Source organism: Ambystoma mexicanum, chromosome 10, assembly GCF_040938575.1.
Source record: "Ambystoma mexicanum isolate Mex_15411 chromosome 10, UKY_AmexF1_1, whole genome shotgun sequence".
In the NCBI taxonomy this organism is placed as follows: domain Eukaryota; kingdom Metazoa; phylum Chordata; class Amphibia; order Caudata; family Ambystomatidae; genus Ambystoma; species Ambystoma mexicanum.
This window is the reverse complement of record NC_090932.1, coordinates 1,403,192,232-1,403,217,664: the sequence shown is the minus strand read 5'-3', so window position 1 is coordinate 1,403,217,664 and position 25,433 is coordinate 1,403,192,232. Positions and strand designations below refer to the sequence as shown.

Here is a 25,433-nt window from a genome sequence, read left to right as displayed (position 1 = left end):
TTATGAGACAATACCCTCCTCAGTATCAATAAAATGTTTCTTAACAAATGAAACTGGTTTCTATAAATGATTCCCCTTTTTTAGGCCTCCTTATTGTTTGGAGTGTTTAAATCTGTCCTTCTCTATCAAAGGTTTCTAAACTCCTGCCTCACAGCTACAATTGTGCCTATATTTAAAAAGATGACAAGTATAGCCCCTCAAACTATAGGATGATATCTCTCATAGACGTGGACTTTTAAGTTTTGGCATCTCTGGTCTTAGCTGAACTATCCTCATGGGCAATTAGTGCGGGTGTCCTTAAGCCAAACCAAATTGGTTTTAGAAAGTGGGTTGGGACCAGCACTGCAGGCTTTATTATTGACCGTTTGCAGCAGGCTGTTTGGCAGAAGCGCATTTCACAGATCTACATAGTCTGAATTGATTTGTCTATGGCATTTGATAGAGTTGAGAGAAATGTGCTTTGGTCAAAATTAAGGAAATGAGGGATTCCTAACCATCTGTTGTCAATTTTGATTAAAGCACACTCCGAAACGTCACTAAGAGTGAGACTAAGCCAGGGGGGAAATGTGCCACAGCTAATGGGTCACATCAGGGCTGCGTCCTGGCGTCCTTGCTATTCAATATCTACTTTTCAGACATTGGAGTGGAACTGGCTGATGCAGTGTTTGTTGTCCCTGCTGTTTTTGGCTTTAAAACATTCTGGCTTACCTATGCGGCTGACATTCTGCTTTTGGACCGCTCCAAGGTCGGCATTCAGCGCCTTCTGTAGTGTTTAGGCCACTATGCAGGGTAACATTCTCCGACCATCAATTCTACTAAATCCAAAATGATGGTGTTGCATCCTGGCAGCAGGAAAGTTTGTACAAGTTGGTCAATGAACGCACAAAGAATTGATGATGTCTGAGATTTAAAATACCTGCGATTTAATTTCTGTGAAGTAAAGGGGAAATTGTTCCGTATTGGTCATATCATTAGTAAAACTAAACAAATGGTGTGCCAAATGAAAGTTTTACACGTGCCTTTTTGAAAATTCGCCTTCAAACCAGTACTTTAGTTCTACGAGGCAAAGGTGGTCCCAATGATCACCTATGGTTTAGAAATACACCTTCAGTTGATCGTATATAATTTGGATTATATTGAGGGAATGCTGTGGAAAAGCACATTGGGACTACGGAAATCGATGCTTGTAGCTGTTATTAGAGTTGAACTGGGTCTCACCTCTTTAAACGCCAAGGTACTATGGAAGAGGATCCTTCTGTGCTCAAAGTTAATTCAGCCACGCCAGAGCTCTGTTTTAGAACACATGGACAAAGTCAGGGTCGGAGCCGAAAGTCTGCTTGTACAACATTGCAGATTTCATCTACATAAGGCTTCCAGTAGTATTGAAGAGGCAGTTTCAGACCCCATCAAAGAAAAAAAATGTCATCTCGATTGGATCAATACTAGCGAAAAATCAAACAGTTACAAGCAGCTGTGGTAGAAGCTTACATAAACAACGTAGTTTCCAGAGATGTCTTGAAGGCTAGGTGGTCTGTTTATTTGTGGCAGATCATTCCACGCATGTGCGGCCAAAACTGGGAAGGAGCGTCCATTTCCAAAGTATTACAAAGACCTAAATGGGGCAAACTGATAACTTGGAGGCAGTGCTCCCTACTTATTACTATACCCCTCTGGATTTTTGCTAGGGAAAACAGGTTCAGCTGGAAAGACAAGGAAGTGGAAGATCCAACTTGTCGGCATTGGCATGCTCATGCAGAATCCCTAAAACTCTGGGGTGGGAATGCTTAGAATTAGTGTTCTGGTGAAATAGTTTTTTGTTCATTTTTTTGACGGTATTAGATTGGACCCTTGGATTTTACATAGGACCGTTTTTATGAGGATTATTCTTCGTAATCATTACAAATTGCACTTTTTTTGTTACTTTAGGAAGTTAATTTTCTAGACATATTTGTGAATGATTTTAATTATTTTTTTTCTGTTTTTAAGTTTCCTAAATTGTAACGAACATGAGTTGATTGTAGTAATGAAATGTAAGTTAACTAGATGTAATTTGTTTTATTAAAGTAAATGTGTGATGTTAAGGTCTATTTATTTATGCCAGAAACACAAATAAATATAAAAAAGAAATTACATTGTAATTCAAGTACTTTAGAAAAGAAATCTAATGTGAAAACACAGCTGTTGCTGGCCAAGAAAAATGGTTCACCTGCCTGCCTCAGTCTGGGGGGCCACTGACCACTGGCCCTTAGTTGCAGACGTTCTGTTTGAACCACCCCACTTGTATTTTGCAAGGGGTAACACTAGACTAACCATATGAATTATTTTCTGATCAAAGGTTATCATTCCAAGCTGAACAGTCTGGTACACTCTTATTGTACTCTGTCAAAATACCCCTGTGAGTGGGAAATGGAACAAATAGCACCATTTAGTGTTCCCGTGTGCTTAGCATTAAATCACAGAACATTTCGGGAATTGTTAGGGAGAATTGTCATACTATGGCTAATTTCCCTTACCTATAGAGTCCCAAAGCAGCTTTGCTGGATTTGAAGGGTTTGGTTCTTTTTACCTACTAAGAGTGAGACTATTTTTCCCACTCTTAGGCATTTCTGCTATGTGTGTTCTAGGCTATTTTTGTGTTTAATGCCTATGGGATTTTCTCTCCCCATAGGAACCATCTTTATTCACGTGTTACACAGCACCCTCAGTGCAGTGACACAGGGGCGTCGTAGCGACCCCCAAACATAGACTCCATACCCTGGGACTGACTACTGTCTCCCAGGGCATGTAAAGTCCCCATTGACTTTACTAGTCAATTTTTATGAACTTAACCAGTACAACCCATGTTACTAGGGAGGTACTGGAAGAGGTTAATAGTTTTTCCCCTATGTTCATTTTCGAGGGGGTACCTTAAAGTCTCTCTCTCTGAAGTTTCTGGCTGGTGGCAGTGGTTACTACCATAAATATTCGACCGCAAATATTTCCCTATGGGATTTTCCCATTGTTCGAGGCTACCACTTTTTCTGGTATTACCCAAATTGTTTGTTTACAATTGTTCGAATGAACAATTGACCGAATTTAAAGGGTCACAATTGACCAAATTTAAAGGGTCACAATTGACCGAATATATATATATATATATATATGGGTGTTGGGGGGTTTGGCGTTGGGTGGGGGGTTGTGGGGGGTTTCCCCCCACATATATGGTACAATTGACCTTCACAATTCGGTCAATTGTGAAAAGGTCAATTGTCATTCGAACAGTTGTAAAATGAACAATTCGTATACAACCCTTTTTCTGACAGCCTCTAACATACCGCCGGTGCATTTTAATATTAACTTTGCTCCGGTAGGTTTTATTTGCCAGAACTTTAATATAACTTCTTTCTCGTGTCTTTCTCTACGATCCTAACCCAGGTCAGGGATCCTTCTGCCCAGAAGCCCTCCTTCCGGCGCCACTGAGTCTGGGGTGGGTCCATTGTGTGGGAGGGGAAGTAGGACCCCTGGACAGAGTTGCCACAGCAACTCAGGTCACACTCTAACCTGATAGGCTGGAGGGTCTCCCGCCAAGAAGACCACTCCACTGTGTGAGTGACAGCTAGGCTGTATGAATGGGTCTCTTTCTGCATAAAAGCAGGGTCCTGAGAACTGGAAGAGGAAGACGTTGCCACTGGAACTACGGAACCGAAGGGGAGAGAAGCCACAGGCATCTTCAGCATCTACACCACCGGTGAAGCCCTGCTGGATCGTCTCACCACTTTTCTTCCACACGACGAGAGGAGATCTTCATCGAAAGAGCCTCCTTCCCTTGAGCTGGTGGGAACAGCCAGTTTGCCCATCGCTTCTCCGGACCTGCCTTGGCCGAATCAACAGTGCCCAGCACTTGGAGACCAGATAGCCAGGCAGCTATCGACCCGGACGCGATCAAAAGGAGCGTACCTTTTAAACTTCGTTTGGCAGCACCGCGGCTGGTTTCATCCCTGGGTAGTGCAGTACCTTGAACCTTCCTCCACAACGAGAGTCTCTCTTCCTCTGCTGGATCACCCGAACTGCAGGAACTACCTGGAACAGCCGCCACCGCAGGAGCAACTTCTTCACTTTTAAGGTACATTGTTCCGCCAGGCCGCTCTTTCTTAGCGGTAGTGCTAAAGGTGGTTTAAATCCTTTTCATACCTGTTGGGTTGCACTGTACCACTAACTCTGGCACAGGCCTACTGACTCTGGTCACATTTGTTAGACCCGCTTTCTCGAGATTGATTCTCCATTCGAACTGTGTGGTGCAACCCTTTCTTATAACTACCCTTTCCTTCCCACTGCATAATCATTGTGAAATGCAATTTTGCTCAGTTTTCATTTGAAGTATTGCCTATACTGATGTACTGTCCGCTGAACTGGTTCACAACTGATGAGAAGTGTTGCTAGGGTGTACAAGAACCTATTTCTAGATAACTTTTGTTTTCCCTCCCTTGTGAGAAATTGCTAGAGGATCCCTTGTGTGTAGTTGTCACTGTGCCGTTTTGCTCAGTTTTCACTCTGGTTCACTTGGTCTACAATTTATATAGGGAGTGTGTATATTTTTCTATTGACTTAATTTAACTTGCTTGATACTTGTGATACATGTGTTTGCTTAGAAGTGTATAAAATATATATATATATATATATATATATATATATATATATATATATACTTTTTAACTACAAAGCTTTGGTCAGTGTTTCCTTGTGCCATAGTGCAGTAGGCCTATTGTGTAAACCCTGAATACTGCTCATCTCCCTCTTGAGTTAAGTCTGACTGCTCAGCCACAGCTACCAATTAAATCTTTGTGGTACAGACTGATACCAAAGGGGATGTATTGCTCTCACCTGTAGTCCTAATCTGGTGTGCTCCCTAAGGGAACTGCACTGGATTCTGCCTAACAGGAATATAGCAATGATCCGAGATCTCTTTATTTGATAAGCAAGTCGGTGATTAAAGGGTTGTATGTACCATACATACTCATTCAAACAGCTTACGTTTTTGGATGCGAGGTTAAAATAGCTGCAACATTAGCCCCTCAAGTGGGGTATAAGGGCTCTTTTGCTTCTTGTTTCTAGAGAGTTTTAGATGATCAGGGGCTAGGTCTCAGTCTGAGCATACCCAGTCCCCAATACAGATACATCTTTACGGAATTATAGCTAGAGACAGTAAAGGATACCCTACAAGAGACACCCAATAAAGAGGTACACATTTACAGAAAGGCTTGTACTTCTTAAACTTTAGCCTGCTGATTAATTAGCTGATGGAGTGTTTTAAAGAAAACCGGCTTCTGATACGTGTATAAGGGTCCACCGTTCCTCAGTCACTGCTTCCACACCATTACCCAGGCCTTGGGGGTTATTTCTGCAAAACAGAGCAGGCCCATGCCTTATCTTACAGAACTGGCATTAGCATCTCTTGTTAGTGCTGGCCGGCACCTAGTGAAAATCATGGTGTGGCGGTGTAGGATGTTTCCCCTAGTGGATATACAATTTGAGGCAACTCCTTTGACTGCTTTGTGTTTAAGTGTGGGTACAGTATGGCACACTTGTTAGAGCTACATACATAAACAATTCCAGTACGATGTTGTATGGAAATGGGACACATCAGACAAAAACAGTCATATGTGCTTTTACATAGAGGATATAGACGCCTTAACAAACAGGGTGATGACTTGGACAGCACACAAATCTTTGCTGCACACATCACTGCATTGATTTGCCATGGACTGCTGTCTGCACGGTGACACAATTAACCCTGCTTTCCTAATCAAGGTGCCAAGTCACATTGTGGCGCCATCTGGCAGTGGTTGGCTTATTAAGAACATGAAAACTTCTTTGATGCTGAGCAGATGCCTTCAGTCCATGTCCCATAGCAGCCACTAGACCACTTAGGCAATAAAAGGACAGTTAACTTTCTCTGGCGTGTGCGGTTTGCATATAAAAAGTAATAATAAAAAGACATGAAAATAAAGCACATAGTTGAAAAGTTTTCTTTGTGACACGTTAATTCGCTAACTGATGTTTGTGCTGGCCTTCAGGATAAAAATGCCCCATGTTCAGTTCTTATCACTGTGGTGTAAAAACAATGGCTTGTTAAATGCGCCATCACTTATTAATTGCCTCCACTTTAAAGGCTCTGTCAACACAGAGCTGGAAGCAGGGGCTGTGTGTCTCCAGAGCATACCAGAGGCTGCGTTCAGAATATGCATTCCTTTATTTGAAACAAAGCAATGCTTAACTTTTGACCAGCGGCAAGCTCAGCGGTAGCTGTCTGATTGGGCCCCTTCCTGTACACCCTCCGCCATCCCCTCTCCTCCTGAGCTGCTTAAGCTCTGCTCTCCAAGAAGCCACCTGATACGCCCCAGGAAACAGGTCTGGTTATGCCCTACTAAGTGGGTGGGGGGATTCTAGACCCCAAGCCCAGTGTGTGGTGCAACACTGTGATTGTCCCCTGCCACGTGGCCGGGATATAGTTGCAGTGATCTCTGGCGATCCTCTCCATACTGCCCCTGGGTTATGCATTCAGCTGCTCAGGGTTGCACCAGCCCCTGGAGTCACAACCTTGATGGTCCCTTGAGCCAGGCAGGCGATCATCACAGGGATCAATAAATATTGTGCAAATTTAAACCGTAAAATACCATATAAATAAAAAAGCGAAACTATTACAAAGGACACGCCAGGTGAAAAATAAATGGGTCTTATAGCAAATCCAGAACAGGACCACTTAATTGTGCCTTTTAGTTCATGATGTAGGGCATTCCAGGACCCCAGAATTGCAACCAAGAAGTTGCAAATCCAGTGTCGGATGTAATAGCCTCAGCATAACAAGGTGTACTCCCTCTTCAAACCTTAGGTTGTGTGTAGATACTCTTTGGCACACCAATTTCCTATTGACTTCCAGGTAAGCTATAAAGTGAAGCCCTACATGTCTCAAAGGCAAATTAAAAGTTTGAAACAAATGGGAAGATGATTATCCTTCGGTAGAATTTATCATAGCTTTACATTTTTCTTCACTCTTGGTCGTTAATATGTTATTTGAAATTGCAATCTACACGCGAGGATAAAGAAGAGGGGATCATTTCTAAGTGCCTCTACTTTCCCTTAATGTCCTACAACATGTTTGTTTTGTATATCATGAGTTACGTTATCCACCATAGCCAAGTATGTTTTTTGAAAAAATAAATTGCAGAATAGAATGGTCTACTAATTGACCATTGTCTTTTGTACTTTTAATAAATGCATTTTGTTATATGTAGGTTAGGAGGCATTCCTGTGGGTGTGATAGCTGTGGAGACGCGAACTGTGGAAATGGTAATACCTGCAGATCCAGCCAACCTTGACTCAGAAGCAAAGGTATGTTATGAAAGCACTTGCTGTATGTACACTTTGTATCATACGCCGATATATAGTGCTCTCATATCTCTATTTCTCTCTTTCTTTTTGTCTCAATCATTTCTCTGTTGATCTATGTGGGTAAGATTTGGGTAGTCGGTCCATGTTTGCAAGAGTCACTAGCCTTTGCTCCTTTGCTGACAGTTGCTATAAGAGAAACACAAGTTGGCAAAGCCAGCAGTTTTAGCTTTTAGATAGGCATTTCCAGCCACTGCTATAATGGTATCACTTGGCCATAAAATGGTACGAATTGGAAAATGGTACGAGTGCCTGCTTTATGGCTAATACCTATACTAGGTCAAAACTGTTAGCTGTGCAAACATGTGTTTTAACAAGACTTCAGTGCAAGAAACAGATATGAGGAGACACACATTGTTTATAAATTAAGTGGTTGAAGGAAAACCTGGTTAAGATATTTTTGTTTCAACAGGAGCGCGTTTAAGCTGCAATTATTCCATTATGTCTCTGTATAACTGATTAGCCTAGCCAGGGGCGGTCAGTGGGTGGGTAAAAAGCTGAACCAACAGAAGCTGTGCATCCTTCCTTAAATCACATCCCCCTCCTATTTGTACTCCAATGTATAGTTTCTAAATAATGACTATAATAAAATACCTTTTAAAAAGCAAATGCTTTAGGAGGGGCGCCCGAGAGCCCGAGCAAGATGGCGGTGAGGTGCTAGAGCTCTGTAGAAGGTGGGCGTAACACTGGAAAATTCATCAGTTTCGCTCGTCCGGTTCACAGGTGCTTTGCCTGAAATGGCTAGCGCACACATCGAAGATCAGCCCGGTACCCTGCTTGCTTACCCTGCTGCTCAGATGAGTGAAAACGCAATGCATGTATTTTGAGGGCCGTGGCCGTCTCTTGGCGAGATGGCGGACACCACAGCTGTGATTTACTAATCCAGGGAGGAGCCTCAATGCTTGGCGGCCCGGAGGCAGAAGCGGAGCCAATAACCTCTACGGGCATCGTATCGGTCCTTGGGACAATGATCCCTGCTGATGGCGGAGAGCTGCGGGGCGAGTAGTGTACCCCATCCCTCTCCCCCTACGGCGCTCCTGATCTCCGTCGCTACACGCACACACGCAGCCGTTCAGACCAAAATGGAGCAGGCTCCTCCGGTATTTTCCTGGTCCCATCCCTGACCCTGCTGAAGAAGCCGACTGGCAGGCGCCCACAGTGAGCGAGGTGAAGGCGGTGGAATCGTCCCCCCGACGTTACTGAGAGGGCGCGTTACACAGCAACAGACCAGGCTCCGGAGGTGCTCTTCATGGGTCTGGACGCCTCAATGTGACATAAATAGGCATACTACAGGGACAACTGAGCTGGGAAAACCCCCACCCTGACAAAAGGCACCAACTGTCACCGCAGTACAAGCAGGAAGACCAGACCCTGGGAAGCAACATTTATTCAGCGCATTGCTAACCGGGGAGGGGGAGAGCACCATCAGACAGACATGATGTAGTTGGTAAAAATATAGCAGGGCAACATCGCCTGTGGTGCCCCTACCCTCTAAAGGAAAACTCTGGTAGTTATGCACAAGCTCTACAGATCAGCACGGGCATCACCCCCCTGTGAGATATCACAATATCCGGGGGTTGAGAACCCCTTTATCGCCATGGCAATGTAGAACAGGCTGATACTGACACTTTAAATGCTCAGGCTGCAACCAAAAGGACGCCTTTCCTCGCTATTCAAGTACAGACTCTACAGAGGTATTGCGCAAGCAAAACTGCAGACCTGAACTTCCCTGCACCATCTGTGCCCGCCGTAATATCACACCAGAACTGAGCTGCCCATGGGAACAACTGGATTTACCTAGGCTAATTGGTGTGGAGCCCCAAAACATCTCCGGCGAGAAAGCCAGGCCAGCTACCACCACAACCCGTGAGTCCAACATTGACAGCTGCATCAGTGTACAGAGAGGCAGGTGGGACCTTGGTGGAGTTGGCTGGGCTCCTGGCCTCCCAGGTTGCACCCGATAAATCTAGGAACCGCAACTGCCTACAGGCACGCCAAATCCTTTCGTTCATCCAATGGCCCGGTGGGGGGGTTATGGCAAAGAACCTAGCTGGCATGCAGCGACGGTCTACATGGCAGCACGTGAAAATTGATGTACAGAAATGAGAGCAATTGGTCATAGCACTCAAGAAACAAATGTTACTGTTCTGGAAATCAAGCGTGACATTCAGGACATGCAGACCCGCTTCAACGCCCAAGCGGAATGCACTACCGACAATGAACAAAGAATTGGTGCACTTGAGGATAACAGCGCAGTGGCCGCCACTGACCTAGATGGCCTCATAAAGGGAAGTGCAGTGCCTCAGGGCGAAAGTTGAGGACCAGGAAAACCGCTCTCGACGTAACAACCTTTGAATAATCGGCCTTCCCAAACGAGCAGAGGGCTCAGACCTCGAGGCTTTTGCCTAACGACTGTTCCAAGACTACTTGCATACCTAGGACCCACGCTCATATACAATTGAACGAGTACACAGAGCCCCAATCCTGAAACCAGCTGAGGAAGACCGCCCAAGGCCCATTACAATGCAGCTTCTTTATTTTCAGCACAAAGTAGCCATACTTCGTGCTTGCAGAACTGTGAGCACAATACCAGCAGAAGGCTCAGAAATCTGCATCTTCGATGACTACTCCGTTGAAGTGTCCCACCGGAGGAAAAGGTTTGCTCCACTATTCCCAGCCCTTCAAGCACATCCCACACATTTTTTCTCAAATTACCTGCGGTTTGGTGCATCCTTCTAGCCAAAAAATGGCACTCATTTGATGATCCAGAAGACACCTGGCACCTGCTAAGGCAACAAGACATCGTCTCCATGGATTTTCCCATCGATAATGAGGAGGAAAGACCAACCCACCAAATGGATGCCCCGCAATGGCAATTCCAACAACAACGGCGACCATGGGGCAAGCGACAACGCGCAATCAAACAACCGAATGGTTCTGCTCGCTCGCAGGGACCCCCTGCCGTCAACATGATGGGTCCTTCCCCCATACCGCTTTTCCCCAGCTAATGATGCCTTGCAAGGGTATCTCTGCATGCATTGCTTATGGGGATAAAATACCCTGAGAGAAACTATGCAGCCAATGACTATAAATCTACTTACCGTGAGCGGTTGAACCCGAGCAACAGTCAATGAACTATCCTGCCTTCTTATTGGAACCAACCCTTGTCCTCTTCCCCCTCCAGGGTCTTCCAGTAACACTGGCGGCCCCCAAGGAATCATGCCAGAGGGGTGACTGACATTTGTTCTATCTCTTCCATCCATCTCATTGCATGGGCTTTTGAGAAGCAGTATTGCGATACTGTTTGTTTGTCCCAATGTTAATGTTATGGCCTTCAGGTTCATGGTCATGTTTGTTTTATTAGAAGTTACCTCCCCCCACCCCCCAGTTTTTTACGCAGGTATTCACGAAATGTGCACAGTTTCTGGCAAATTTCTCATTCATTCGTGCGGACTGGAATAAAATTCTAGATAAGACAATGGACCATCAGGGCACAACACTTAGTGTACCGCTGGCCCCATGCTAACGTACTACCTTACTCTCACTCATGGCAGATCTGGGACTCACAGATATATGGCAGCACCTCCATCCCCAGTGCCATGATTTCAAATTTTTCTCGAACTGCCATAAGTCATACTCCAGACTGGACTGCTGGATGGCCCCAACAAAAATGCTCCCACATGTGCGTCATTGTGTAATCCTCCCTATGACAGTATCAGATCATGCACCAGGGAGCCGTCCCTATGGTCTCACCAGCTAGTGAAGCAATTCTTACGTGGACTGTTCCGGTCTTTTCCACCTGTTCGTTGCCGTGCACCAGCGTGAGAGCTAAATGTGCTACTGAGGCCACCCTTTGAGCCCATGCACCAGGCATCCCTCAAATATCTTTCATGGAAAACAGCGTTTTATCATCAGCCAGATGAGTGGGTGAGATCCTGGTGTTCTCTTCGAAAACATCGTACTTGACCTTTCTGAAGTGCACGGCCATTCTGCGTACTAACTCGACCTTTATGCCAAAGGTGCCATCCTCTTTCCATCTCAATCAGCTGGTGGTTTTGCCAGTATTCTTTCGCACACCAATGTCTCCAGCAGAGCAAACCCTGAATACCCTGGATGTGGTGCGTGCCCTCAAGTACTATGTGGCACGCACTAAATCATTCCGTACGACGGATAAACTGTTTGTTGTATTTGGACCTTCTGGGGCCCGGGAAAGTTCTCTCCAGGTCCTCCATTTCAAGATGGATTGCAACCTGCCACCAGCAGCCGGCAGGCCTCTCCCAGGCAGGCCCTGGGCGCACTCCACCAGAACAGTGACTGCAACTACTGCATTTCTCTCCAGGATTGCCTGATGACCGGGAATATTCACACAATGTGAATCTATGAAAGATACCAATGCTGCAGAACCAGAGTTACAGCTAAGTAAGTTATTCCTTCTCCCACTCTCCTCTCAACTTCCGTGACTCTATCACATACCATCTTGCGGTGCGCTCTGATCAAGGAAACCTCAATGCTCACCGTCAGTTCCTTATTTTCAAGTGAGGACCTGAATTCCTGAATCGCACCAAGGAGCCTCTCCATAGTAAGGGTGCAGTCCGCCGCCCCGGCTCCCCCGACCTCTCAAGCGGGCGGCTGGACCCGCTTGGGCTGCCTGCCTTTGCCTCCCATGCACTGTTTAAGCTTCTATTGTTGCTGCTGCCCCTTAACCACAGTGAATGTGCAGTACACACAGTCCTCCAATTCGGTGTCAGCGTGCTGTGGGTTCACTCCACTCCCCGCTCTCGTAGCCACTTGTGCCCCAGTCAGAGCGCCCACCGGTAGAAAGCCAAGAGCCAGTATGGTTTCCAGCCCCAGACACCAATATGGCAGTCAGTCAAGGCCAATGGGTCCCACAACTCCACAACCAGTGCCTACAGGTCACTGAAGCGATTGCGCAGCAGTGTCTAATGCCTCTCCTTCCTTGCCAGCTCTTATTGAGGTGCGCTTAAGCACAGAGGACCAAGCCCCCAGTCCGGGCAAGTCTCAGGCACTGCGAGTCCCCCAGCCAGCCCAATATCAACACACCATGTGGGCTTCAGCAGTCTCTGCTACCTCGTATCGTTGATTGCGGGGGTCCAAGATCCAAAGCAGGAGCCAGTCTCCTGGTCTGCCTCTGCACTGCCCACCACTCAGTTAGTCGAGCAGACACTCGCTAAGTCCTCCTCTCAGGCCCCCAGATCTACAGCTGTGACACATTCCAAGATGGCGGTTGTGGTGCCGCCAGCCTCCATTCCGCATGCCTGCAGCGCTTCCGCTCAGTTCACAACCAAAATCTATTCAATGCATGCCGCTCACATGCACTGCAACGTATAAGCTGGTCGAGCCTTCTTGGGAGTTCAAAAGCAGGATACATGTTGGATTTAAGCAGTGATGAGGACAGAGCTCCAAGCTCTCTCACCCTCACAGTGCGGCCCTTGGAATTCTGACCGTTTTGGAGGGAATTAGCTCAGTGCTTTTTTATCTCTGGAATCCAACTGTGTTGAGGTGGAGCCACCTTTAATGAAGGAGTTAGGCTGAAGTCGGATACCCCGTCCCCTTTCAGTGTGTGCAAGTACTGTATTTGTGAGAAGGTGACACTGGTGCATAGCAATGCTGGAAACATCACCATTGTAGAAGGTAGCTTTTCTATGTTCTTAATTTTACCTGGCCTGATGTTGCACTTCTTACTCCATAATCTTCTCTTTTTCATGCATGCTTTTTTTCCCCATTTATTCATATGTATAAATTAGTTTTATTTTAAATTAAACGTTTCATATTTCCAGTAAAGTTGTGGATTCAATGCTATTAGTCCAATATTGACCTGCCACTGTAAAATTATAAGGGGTTTCCTGAGGCACTGCTGATGTCACTATCAACCCCATTTTGCCTCTGCTGAGACTGGGCCAATGCTCATGCTGCAGTTATGAGAGCTTGTTGAATTGCACTTTGAACTGGTGCTTGGATAAATGGGGACTGCTCTGCGCAGAACTGGGTCATCCTGTTTTATTAATTACTCTGATATGATTGTCTCCACCCCACTCAGCAGGTTAACTTGATCCATATCATTATATGAACGTGACAACACAGCATCCCTCTGCATCAAATTAGATGCAGGGCATTTTATGCCCCTGGATAACATTGAGCTATGACCTTGTAATACTGCAGTTATTTGCTCAACAAAATATTATCAACAAAGTATTATTTAGTGTTTATTTTTTAACGTGTATATAGCCAAAAAGCTTTTTGCACAAATGTAAAGCCACTTCTTAAAACAGTGAATAAATATACATAGAAATGCAAATCTCATCTTCATACAAAATAAAAAAAATGTAGTAAACTTTTTTTTATTGAAGCTTGACATTACAGCAGGTATAGACATGAACATTTTCAACAACAAAAAATACAATGCATTGCGGTCGTTGATATTAACTGTGCAGAGATTACAGCATAGGAAGCAGTGAAAGAGGTGACACAGCCATAGCGGAACAACAAGTCAGGCACCGCGGACAGCGGAACCTCAGTTGTGAGATACAGTTTGGGTTATTTGGTCTTGGTCCTGGGTTGACAGCAGATAGCTGCGTAAGGTGGGCCCTTATGTCTCTGGGTTTACAGGTTGTGGGTTACAGCAAGGACAAACGTTCTTCAGTATCTGAAGCCCATGTGACTACCCTCAGCCATTGAGCCATGGTGAAGCTGGTGGGGCACAGCCAGAGCAGCAACACTTCTCGGACAGCCAGAAGCGAACAGAGGCTAGCCAGCTTCTGCGAGTTACAAGACAATTGTTCATAATGGTGGAACAGACAGTTTGACGGGGTGGGTTTGATAGCACAATTAAGTATATCTGACATGATCTTGCAGACCCCATTCCAGTAGTTCGCCAACTTAGGGCATCTCCAGAGCATGTGAAGGTACCCTGTTATGGGGCATAGAACAGGATGGGAGTGAGAAAATAAGTGTAATCTGCCTCGGGTATAATGGAATCTGAGCTGAACCTTAGATTGTATTAGCCGGAACCTAGAATTGAAGGACACTGTACGGGTCTGCGGACACATAGATTCACAAATTTCATCTGTAATATCCCGCTCAAGAACCCTGGCCCAAGCATCATGGAGTCTAGTCAATTGTGTGCTATTGCGGTTCTGTAGAGCATTATATAATGTGGCTACATGCCCTTGTACAGTGGTTCGTCTTATTATAACGTCTAGTATTGGCTCATCGGGTGGTTGTATGGGGAACTTAGACCAGGTTTAGTAGCACGATGGAGCACTGCATATTGCAGGCGTCGTTGTGCGCGCCTACCAGGGGGGAGGGGTGGCAGGTAGGTCCTGAAAGGTAATAAAGGTCTCCACTCCATACATGTCACCCATTGTCGTGTATTCATCCAAGGCCCACCGGTCTGATTCTCCTCGGTTTATTTTAGGGAATAATGGGAAGAAGTTCCACATAGGAAGATTCCTGTGATATGGATATTTGTATTTCTATTTGTATTTTATTATTTGTATAGCGCACCAGGCCCGAAGGCAACCGGGCGCGTATCTTAAGAACAAAGGTTACAAAGATGGCATGTAGCCAGTTACAGTCAATGAATTGCATTCACAACAGTACATTACCAAGATGGCATATAGCCAGTTACAGTCAATGATTTACATTAACAACAGAGTACAAAACAGTGCAAAACAGTGCAGGTTGGCAGGCAGAATGGCAGGAGGTAGTCGTCAGCAGGAATGAGGATGGAGAGGATCAGATAGCCTATGCAGGCATTAAGTCAGATGTGGCTGCTAGCCAAAGCTTGGCTTTGTGTTTGAATAAGGTGGAAGAGGGCAGGGTTCGGATAGTGAGTGGCAGTGAGTTCCACAGTTTGGCAGCCAGGACTGGGAAGCTAGCACCTCCAGCTGTCTGAAGCATGCATCTGGGGATCGCAAGGCAGTGAGCTTGGGAAGATCTGAGTGACCGTGAAGGAGTATGCTGGGCAAATCGTGTGGCTAGGTAGATGACAGAAAGCCAGTGAAGGCTCTTCCTAGTTTCCGTGATGTGTGCCGATCTGGGAATGTTAAGGGCCGCTCTGATAGCGTTATTTTGGGTAATCTGGAGTTTGTTGAGGTTGGTTTGTGCCTTGGTACAGTGCATTGCAATAATCTAGCTTGGACATGACCAATGTCCTAGCAAGGATAATGCAGTTCTGAGTGGAGAGGAATGGGCGACATGCTGTGATCCGCTTGCATGTATAAGCCGATGCAGCGACAACCGCATTCGTTTGTCTATTTAGAGAGAGTGTCGAATCTAGGTAGATTCCCAGTGTTTTAGTATCATTGTAAACTTTGATGGAGTTGCCATCGATGTTGAAAGAGCTGAACGAGGGGTTCAGCTTATTAAGTCTTTGTTGTGTACTCAAGATAAGGAGCTCTGTCTTGTCATCATTGAGACAAAGCTCATGTTGGGCCATCCACGCTTGGACGACTTGGTAAATGTCGTTCAGAACTTTGGATGGGGGTTACCCACCAACTTCCATATCATCCCCCAGGCAAGTGCAGTCACCTGGGCAGGGTCTGCAGTGTCAGTGTCCACATGTTTTGGTGGGAGTGTCAATGTGCGGATATGGGCAGAGCCCGTCGAGAGTCATTCGATTTTTAAGTGTGGATACCGTGAGTCTGTGTCAAACCAATAGGCTGCATAATGTGCCTGTACGGCAATCCAGTATCTTACGAAATCTGGGACAGCTAAGCCCCCTTGTGCATAAGAATGCGTCAAAGTATCCCACTTAAGCCGAACTGCGCCAGAATGCCACATGAAGTTATTAATTGCCGTCTTTAGTGTGCCAAAAAATATCTTCCCTGGCCATAACAGAATTTTTGAGAAATAGTGTAGTAGCTTGGGGAGAATAATAATTTTAAGTGGTGCCACTCGACCCACTATCGCAAGTGGAAGTCTAGTCCAAGCGTGTAATTTGGCCTCGAGTTTGGGTAGGTATGTCCCATAGTTACGGGCATAGAGGAAGGTGCTATGATGCTTTACCGTCACCCCTAAGTATTTAATCTCGGATGGGGACCATGCTAAGCCCACAAGATCAGGTGGGGTGGGGCAGTGGAGTCAGTAAGTGGAAACAATTCTGATTTAGCACAGTTAACTCGCAGCCCCGATAGGACACAAAAGGAGAGTACTTCCTGCATGATCAGCGCCAAGTGCCTTATCGGGTCACGGATAAATAGAAGGGAAACCACAGCGTATAGCAAGATGATCTCCGGCTCACCAGACAAACAGATCCCTCTCTGTGCATGTCTACTACGGATTGCGTCTGCGAACGGCTCCATTATTATAGCAAATAATAGGGGAGACAGTGTGCAGCCCTGTTGGGTCACGCTATTTATATTGATGGGGGGAGAGAGAGAACGCCATTTACCTTGACTCTTGCAGTGGGCATCATATATAACCGACAAACCCATGATATCAATCCAGGCCCGAAATTGCATTTCTTCAGCACTACCCACATAAATTACCACGAGACTGAGTCAAAGGCCTTTTGTACATCTAGGGCTGCGGCTACTGCCTGAGCCCCTGGGTTGATTTGTGCCAGGATATTTGTTAGGGAGAATTCTCATTTCCTGGCTAATTTCCCTTACCTAGTGAGTCCCTCAGCAGCTTTGCTGGATCTCTGGAGTTATTTCTTTCCACTTGGTAAGAGTGTGAGCTTTTCCCCCATTCTTACCATGTTTTGCTATGTGTCTTTTACCTGTTTTTATGAATGTGGGCTCTGGAGCACACCACTTCAGTGGCCCCCTTCTTTTGTGTGTTACACAGCACCTTCAGTGCAGTGACACAGGGTTGTCATGCAGACTTCCCCCCCCGACTCCATTTCCGAGGCTGACTACTGTCCCCCAGAAAAGGGTAAAGTTGCCATTAACTTTACTTAGTCAATTTAACCACAGATCCAGTACACCCCATCTTACATGGAGTACTGGAAGGGTTAACTCTTAGCCCTTTTTATCTGTACCTCCTAGAGCATTGTTTCGCTCTTTCAACATTTAGAATTGGCTTGTGGCAGTGGTATCTACACTAAACTTTCCTACCGCGGTTATCTTACATAAACGTGGTAATATTGTAGGCTATTGTATTAGCCTCGAACTTAAACCCGCTTGACCAAATACTTTTTCTTTTGGCTCCAGTGCGGTTTATTCGCCATTTCTTTTTGTTAAACTCCTTCTTGTGTTTTACTTTGCGCGGCAAACCAGGTTTGCCTTCTTTGTTCACTGTCTTTTGGCGGGCTTCTGCCAAGAAGCCCTCCTCTAGGCGCCTGGGTGTCTAGGTGGGCTGAAAGTGAGGGGGGGGTGTAGTCACCCCCTGCACAGGGTATCCTAGGAAACCCAAGTCACACTTTTCCATAATTGGCTGAGGTGGTTGTCTGGGCCCCCCCTGCTGTGTGATTGATAGCAAGGCTGTGTAAATGGGGGATTTTCTCATAAAAGGCAGGTCTCATGGGCTGGAAGTCAGAGAGTCGCCACTGGAACTACAAGGAACCGAAGAGAAGTGGAGGAGAGGTTGACTGCTGCAACTATCCCATACCGGTGAAGCCCTGCTGCACTCCTGAGCCATCTACCCTTCAACGACTAAGAGACGATCCAGTTTGGAGTCTTCTTCCCTTGAGCCTGGTGGGCATAACCAGCTCGTCGTCTTCAGCCAGAGGAATCCCTTTTTCTCCAGAATGGGGTCTGGCATGGATTCACATGCTCATGAATATTCCCCGTCGTCAGGCTGTGAATCCTTGGTAAAGAAAAAATCAGTATCAGTTTTGTTTCTGATCTGTCTTTCTTAGTAGTAACCAATCACTGATCTGTGGTTCATACTGCCCCAAGCCAATGACTGCCCTCTTCCTCAGCCCCGCCTCTGGCAGCCATCCTCTGATTTTTACCGCACGCTCAAGTGTTGGGAGTCCTCGTGTTTAGCTCTCGAGTTTTTTACTGCGTTTTCATGCTTTTTTCAGGAGATGTTCTCATTTTATCGGTTTAATCGAGCCTCAAGCTCCACCGTTTCTACTTCCGATAACAGGGACCCGTTTCGAAATTCTTCTACGCCCCTCAAGGGTGAAGTTTTCGTCAAGTTTATACTTCTTTGAGGATTCCGGAAGACCTGCGGCCTACCTCAACGGACATGGCGCAGGACACGGGAAGCTCGACGCCCGGATCCAAGCTGTTCAGGTGCTGCCCTGGATGCGGATTACAGAACGTTTTCAAGGAGGACGAGCATTCGCAATGTCTCTACTGCCTCCATGAGGACAAGACGCACTTGGAGAAAGACGTGCGTGTCATGATCTCTGCTTCCAAAAGGTCAGGGTTTTCCCAACTCCCTTGGAAGCAGATCCATAACCAGGTTCCGAGTGCCAACCAGTCCCAATTGGGACCTTTTGAACCCAGTCCTGGCGCCAGTGGCACCAGGCTCATAAATATGCCCAGTCCCAGCGCTGGAAGCGCCGGGCTCATAATGCTTGGGTGGACTTACCTGCAGCAGACCATGCTGCTTACTTGCCTGCCAGTTGAGCCTCTGATCCTCTTCTGTTTGGAACTACTTTTCCTGTTGGGTGGGGCAGGAGCCACTCCCTAGATTCAGAACACTGGAACTCTTCTGGAAAGCAGGAACTCTCTTCTTACTAGGCGTGGCTGTGGAAGGAGACATCTAAGCACTACAGGAGGCTATTTAAACCACACCCGATGGATGAATCTTGCTTTGCGTTATTCTGCATCCTCTGCAGCAGAACGCTCATCGTGTCTTCTGCATCTGATCCTGGGCCTAAGGAAAAAGGCTTACCATCCTGAATCCAGTCTTCAGCAACACCTATAAAGACAAGAAAGAACAGGTTAGCATTACGGTCTTCAGTGACAGCTCTTCACTTACCTGGTCCATCGGCTGTCACCAACGCCTCGCGGTGCATTCCGGCATCTGAAGGACAAAGGCTTGGAGGTCTTCACACTGCATTCCGGCATCTGAAAGACAAAAGCTTACCAACTCTTTGCACGCTCCGGAGGCCTTCGGCGCTGCATCCCGCATCTGAAAGACAAAACAAGGTGCGTTTAAAGACATTGGGGAACTTTAGTACTCACGTGCCATTACTCCTTTCCACATCTAACCCAGTGGGTATTCCGGCACCCGGCAGCCGCTCCGAACTTGTACCTGCAAAATAAAAAGACAGTTAGAGCGCATCGTGAAGCAGGCAACAAGCGCTTACTTACGTGCTTCCAGGCGCTTCTATTCATCACACGGGCTCCATCTTCAACTCACTTCAGCCCGTCATCCGCCATCGCCGGAACCCTGCAAAAAAAGAAACATCATTACTAAAGACTTTAAAGACATTAGAGTTACTCGAAACTTACCGTTCGTGCAGTAAACGACGGACAGCAGTCCTCTGAAGTCAAGAGGCCTGCTCCCCTTATCCAGTGAAGAAACTGGTTACAGCACCCTGCCCCGAGGCAGATGGAGAGCACGGCGTTCACTTACCTAAGGTGAGAGCGTTAACCTTTGGGGTTCTACAGGAGAAGAGAAAGGGAAGAAGAGAGAGACATTCAATAACCCAGTTCATTAATCCCATATTTTCTATCTGCAGACATCTCACCCTTCAAGTCAGACATACAGTGCACAGAGGTCCAGCCCAAAGAGCCAGCCGTGTGTTGCACATCACCTTTGAAGATACGGTATACGCCCAGTCAAGACCGGCGCCTCTACGGGAATCAGGTGAGCGTTACAGTGCGTTCTGCATGAAGAACCTTTCGGAACGGATCAAACAAGATCGTCGTTCCCGCCTCGCCGCCTGGCTGGAGAAGGGCACAGCAGGTGAGAAGGCGAAGAAGAAGTCTGAGCGGGCTTCTAAGTCCTGTGAGGGCGCCCCGGCGACGGGGGCCCAACAGAAGGCCAAGCACCGCGAGTCAGCGGGCACCGGGAGCGCCGAAAGGTCGGGCTCTTCGGTTGCCAAGCAGGGCGCTACTTCCCCGGCACGTTCGACCACGAGCCAGCACTCTGGTTCGGGGAAGAGGAAGTCTGAGAACCTGGGTAGGCCGCTGGAGCGGACCCGGTCGATCTCAAGGCGGTGAGGGCTTTGATACACCCGGCAAAGGCCTCTACCGAAGTGGTCGCTGCGACCCTGGCGAAGCCGGCTGAGACTACGCCTGTGGAAACGCCTGCTGGGCCCAGAGTATCCCTTATCCCTTCCACCGTGGAGGGATTCCTCTTTCCAGCCCATCGCTAAGACCCCCGTGAAGCCCCCGGCTGTGAAAGGGGGGGGCGGTGGACATTACAGACTCGGAATCAGCCTCTGAGGAGGAACTGGTGGAAACCGAGAAGGGCCTCAACGAAAGGTTCGAGAAAGTTCGATCCCATGGGGCGGTCCCTGCTGACGTGATCCAAGATAACGATGACGAACAGGGCCCAGTGGAATGGCCATGCCGTCCGTCGTAGCCATTGCCTGAGCCCCAGGATAGCTCGGCTGCCATTTTGTTGGCAATCCAATCCTTATGCACCGAGATAAGGATGAGATTACCACGGACCCCGACGGAGCATCCAGAACCAGGCCCGTCGGGAAGCCCTCCGAAAAAGCGGAGGAGAGTCCACCCCGCTCTGCCCTTCATGCCTGCGAGACCGGTGGACCCCTCATCCCCCTCGCCGGACCCTAGAGAGGATACGGCGACGGATACAGCGACAGGGACGGACGATGACGCGGCGATGACACAGCAGTCATCCCGTCGTCACCCCCCCCCCCGCGCGGGCGTCTCCAGCTGACGAAATTGGCTCTTTCCACGCCATGATAACCAGGGCATCCGAGCTCTTCCAGCTCTGCCCTGAAGAACAGAAAAAGGAGGGGTTTCTGTACCAACGACAAGAGGCCAAGAGGAAGACAGTCCTCACGGTGCCTTTACTCGGCGACATGTGGGAGGAGGGGCTTGCTGTCCTCAAGAACCCTTCCACGACACCAGCCAAGAGGGACAGGTACGAGAAGAAGTACCGAGTCCCCGATGCCGCCCCCTTGTGCCTCAGGGGCCAGCCCACGCTGGACTCTGTCGTCTCGGCAGCGGCTAAGAAGAAGGCAGCGGGTGCGGCGGCTTCATCTTCCACCTCCCCGCCGGACAGCGAGGGCAAGAAGTTGGACTCTATGGGACGGCGAATCATCTCGTCGGCGGCGACCACGATTAAGGCGGCCAATGCCTTAGCGATCGTGGCCCGCTACGACAGGGAGCTCTTGCCCAAGATAGCTCCCCTGCTAGACTTCCTGCCTGATGACAAAAGGGCGGAGGCCCTAGAAATTCTGCAGGAAGGCGAGGTGGCGTCGGATCACGCCATAACGGTGGCAACGGACATTGCCGATACCGGATTTCGCCAACTGGGCAACAGAGTTTGCCTCCGACGACGAGGATGGCTCAAGGCGACAGACTTTCGCCAAGACGTCCAGACCAGGGTGTTGGACATGCCGTTCGACGGCAACAACCTTTTTGGTAAGGCGGTGGATGAGTCCCTACTGGCCATCAAGACCGACTCGGAGACGGCCCGGGCACTGGGGGTGCTTCAACAGCGGCGGCCCTTTTGGAGCTCCAGAGGCGGACAGGGTGCCTCCAAAGGATCCAGCGGTGGCTCCTCCACTTACCGCCAGGCGGCCCGCTCCTCTTCTCAGGAGGCCTACAGAGGTCGCGGCAAGCAAGGGGGTTCCCGCCGCCAAGGAGGCCAAGGCGGCAAGGCTGCCTCCAAGCAAGACTGACCCGGCCGGGTTGTCGGGCCCCCACCGAAGCACCCCGGTGGGAGGCCGGCTGACGAAGTTCGTCAGCGTGTGGGAGTCCATCTCCTCCGACCGTTGGGTGTTGGACACCCTGGCCAACGGGCACTCGCTGGAATTCCAAAAGAAGTGCCCTCGCATTCCTCCCGTGGCCAGGAAGGAGAATCACATCCCTCAACTACTGTTGGAGGTAAAGGCGATGCTCAAGAAAGGTGCCATCGAGCTCATTCCCAGAGGGCTCCGGGGCTCCGGAGTGTACTCAAGGTACTTCATCGTCAAGGAAAAGACAGGCGGTTGGCACCCCATCCTGGACCTGCGTCGCTTAAACAAGTACATCAAGACACAGAAATTCAGGATGGTCACCCTCCAGCACGTGCTGTGACAGCTGAAGGAAGGTGACTTCCTATCGTCTTTGGACCTGGAGGATGCTTACTTCCACATCCCTATTCTAAAAAGGCACAGGAGGTTCCTCAGGTTCATGGTTCAGGGACGCCACTACCAATTCAGGGCCCTACCGTTCGGATTAAAGTCGGCACCCAGGGTTTTCACCAAGTGCCTGGCACCAGTGGCGGCGCGGCTGCGTCTGCAGGCGATCCACGTTTACCCCTACCTGGATGACTGGCTAATCTGGGTAAGGACAAGGGACCTCGCCGTCGAACACACGGCGAGGACCATCCGGTTTCTCACAGAGCTGGGGTTCGCCATCAACTACCCCAAATCCCACCTGGTTCCATCGCAGATAGCACTGTTTCTGGGAGCGAAGCTCGATACAGTGGGGCAATTGGCCTCCCCTTCAGAGGAGAGGACCAAGACCATCCTGGGCAAGGTGCGGCACCTGCTAGCCACGGACGTGGCCAGGGTGAGGTCCATCAAGTCCCTCCTCGGGATGATGTCCTCATGCATCTACCTTGTACCCCTTTGCAAACTTTGGATGCGTCCGCTACAGGAGTTTCTCGACGCCCGCTGGCTCCAAGCGAGGGGTTGTTTCGAGGACAGGATCCCTCTCGACGAGGAGTTCCGTCGGGCGATCTTATGGTGGGGCATCCGTGCTCACCTCACGACAGGCACAGAATTTCAAATCCCGGCGTTTCAGGAGACGGTGACAACGGACGCCTCTCTGGAGGGTTGGGGGGCCCACACCGGAGACCTCCACGCAAGAGGCCTTTGGCTCCCAGAGGAGAGGTCTCTCCACATCAACATTCTGGAGCTCCGAGCAGTGTTCTGGGCCCTCAGGTTGTTCCTTCCGTCCCTCAAGGGCAAAGCGGAGAGGATCTTCACCGACAACACCACCACGATGTTCTACATATGGAAGCAAGGAGGCACCAGATCCCCAGCCCTATCCAAGGAGGCCAGGATCTGTGGCACTGGGCCATTGCCCAGGGGATGTTTCTGGTTCCCTTCCACCTGGCAGGAATAAAAAACACCATCGCGGACTCACTCAGCAGGGAGCTGCGCTCGTGCCACGAGTGGGAACTGCGCCAGGACCAAGTGGATCGACTCTTCCAACGATGAGGCAATCCCCAGATCGACCTGTTCGCGACGGCGACAAACTCCAAGTGCCAGAGGTTTGCCAGCAGGTTCCCACAGTCGAGGAGCATGGGCAATGCTTTCTCGTTCCCTTGGGACGGCCTATTTCTATACGCGTTCCCTCCGTTGCTGCTCCCCCTCATCAACCAGCTCAAGAAGTCCAGGTGCAGGATGATCCTCGTCGCACCGGCGTGGCCGAGGCAGATCTGGTTCCCGGACCTTCTGGACTTGTCAACGTCCCCACCAGTCAAGCTGCCGGCGGATGCGGATCTTCTCTCCAGAGAAGGAGGCGCCATTCTCCATCACGACCCACAGTCGCTGCACTTGCAGGCCTGGCTCCTACAGCACTAGAGTTTGGAGGGTACGATATCCCGGCTGATTGCAGAGAGGTTCTTGCAAAGGCCAGGGCATCCTCGACTCTCAAGTGTTACGATCAAGTGGACAAGTGGAAGAGGTTCTCTGTCTGCTGCCGTGCACAGAAGATTAACCCTCTGCGGATTACGGCCCCTCAAGTGCTGCCGTACCTACTGTCGCTGGCCAAAGCTGGACTGGCTCACGCCTCCATAAAAATACATCTGGCTGCTATCTCCCGATACACCAGGACTATGGGACGGGCGTCCTTGTGGTCTCATTGCCTGGTAAAGGAATTTATGAAGGGACTATTCCGATCATTCCCGCCGGTGAAGGCCCCTGTCCCGGCGTGGGAGCTTAATGTGGTGCTGACGAGGCTCATGGGAGCCCCATTCGAGCCTATGCATTCAGCGCCTTTGAAGTTCCTGTCATGGAAGACAGCGTTCCTCGTGGCCATCACCTCTGCACGACGAGTGAGAGAGATTCAGGCCCTATCTTGCAAGCCTCCATACTTGACACGAGGGTAGTGCTGAGGACGCACCCCTCCTTCATGCCCAAGGTGCCGTCGGACTTCCACCTCAACGAGCCCTTGGTGTTACCAGTTTTCTTCCCGTCACCTTCGACACCAACCGAGAGGACTTTGCACTCGCTGGATGTAGCTAGAGCGCTGAAGTTCTACGTGGACCACACAAAGAGTTTTCGGAAGACGTCACAACTGTTCGTGAACTTTGGGTCTGTGAATCAAAGGAAGGCTCTCTCGAAGACTTCCATTTCCAGATGACTCTCCGGCTGCATCATGCATTGTCACCGGTTGGCAAACCGACCGCTGCCCGGCCGTCCGAGAGCCCATTCGACCAGAGCGATCGCTGCTACCACGGCGTTCCTGTCTGGTGTGCCCCTGCTGGACAGGGCTGCTACGTGGAGGTTGACGCTCACCTTCACAAGATTCTACTGCATCGATCGGGACTCCAGGGAGGAGTCCAGGGTCGGCCAAGCAGTGCTGCGCAACCTGTTCGCTTAAGGTGAGCCTGGTGAGGCTGTAAGAGATGCTTAATGTTGAGTTGTTGTATTGCTTAATGTTGAGCCTGTTGCCACCTCCCGTGGTTGTGCATCTGTATACTCCTATGTATTCTTTTATTCATGAGCATGTGAATCCATTCCAGACCCCATGCTGGAGAAGGAACAAGTTACTTACCTGTAACTGTTGTTCTCCAGCATGGGTCTGGCATGGATTCACATGCGAACTCTCCCACCTACCCCTCTGCGGCTCTTCACTTGGTCATACTGCCGCTTGGCGTGCTACCAAATCTGAGGATGGCTGCTAGAGGCGGGGCTTAGGGAGAGGGCAGTTATTGGCTGGGGGCAGTATGAC

At 48.8% G+C, this 25,433-nt stretch overlaps 1 protein-coding gene across 1 annotated transcript in view; it reads left to right on the top strand.

The window, feature by feature from the left end:
* The window catches only part of ACACB (acetyl-CoA carboxylase beta), a 3,851,763-nt gene that overhangs the window by 3,396,524 nt on the left and 429,806 nt on the right, over positions 1-25,433 (top strand). Inside the window, exon 47 of the mRNA XM_069619430.1 lies at positions 7,272-7,368. Within this exon, the coding sequence (XP_069475531.1) occupies positions 7,272-7,368 (97 nt within the window). The remainder of the gene's footprint in view (positions 1-7,271; positions 7,369-25,433) is intronic.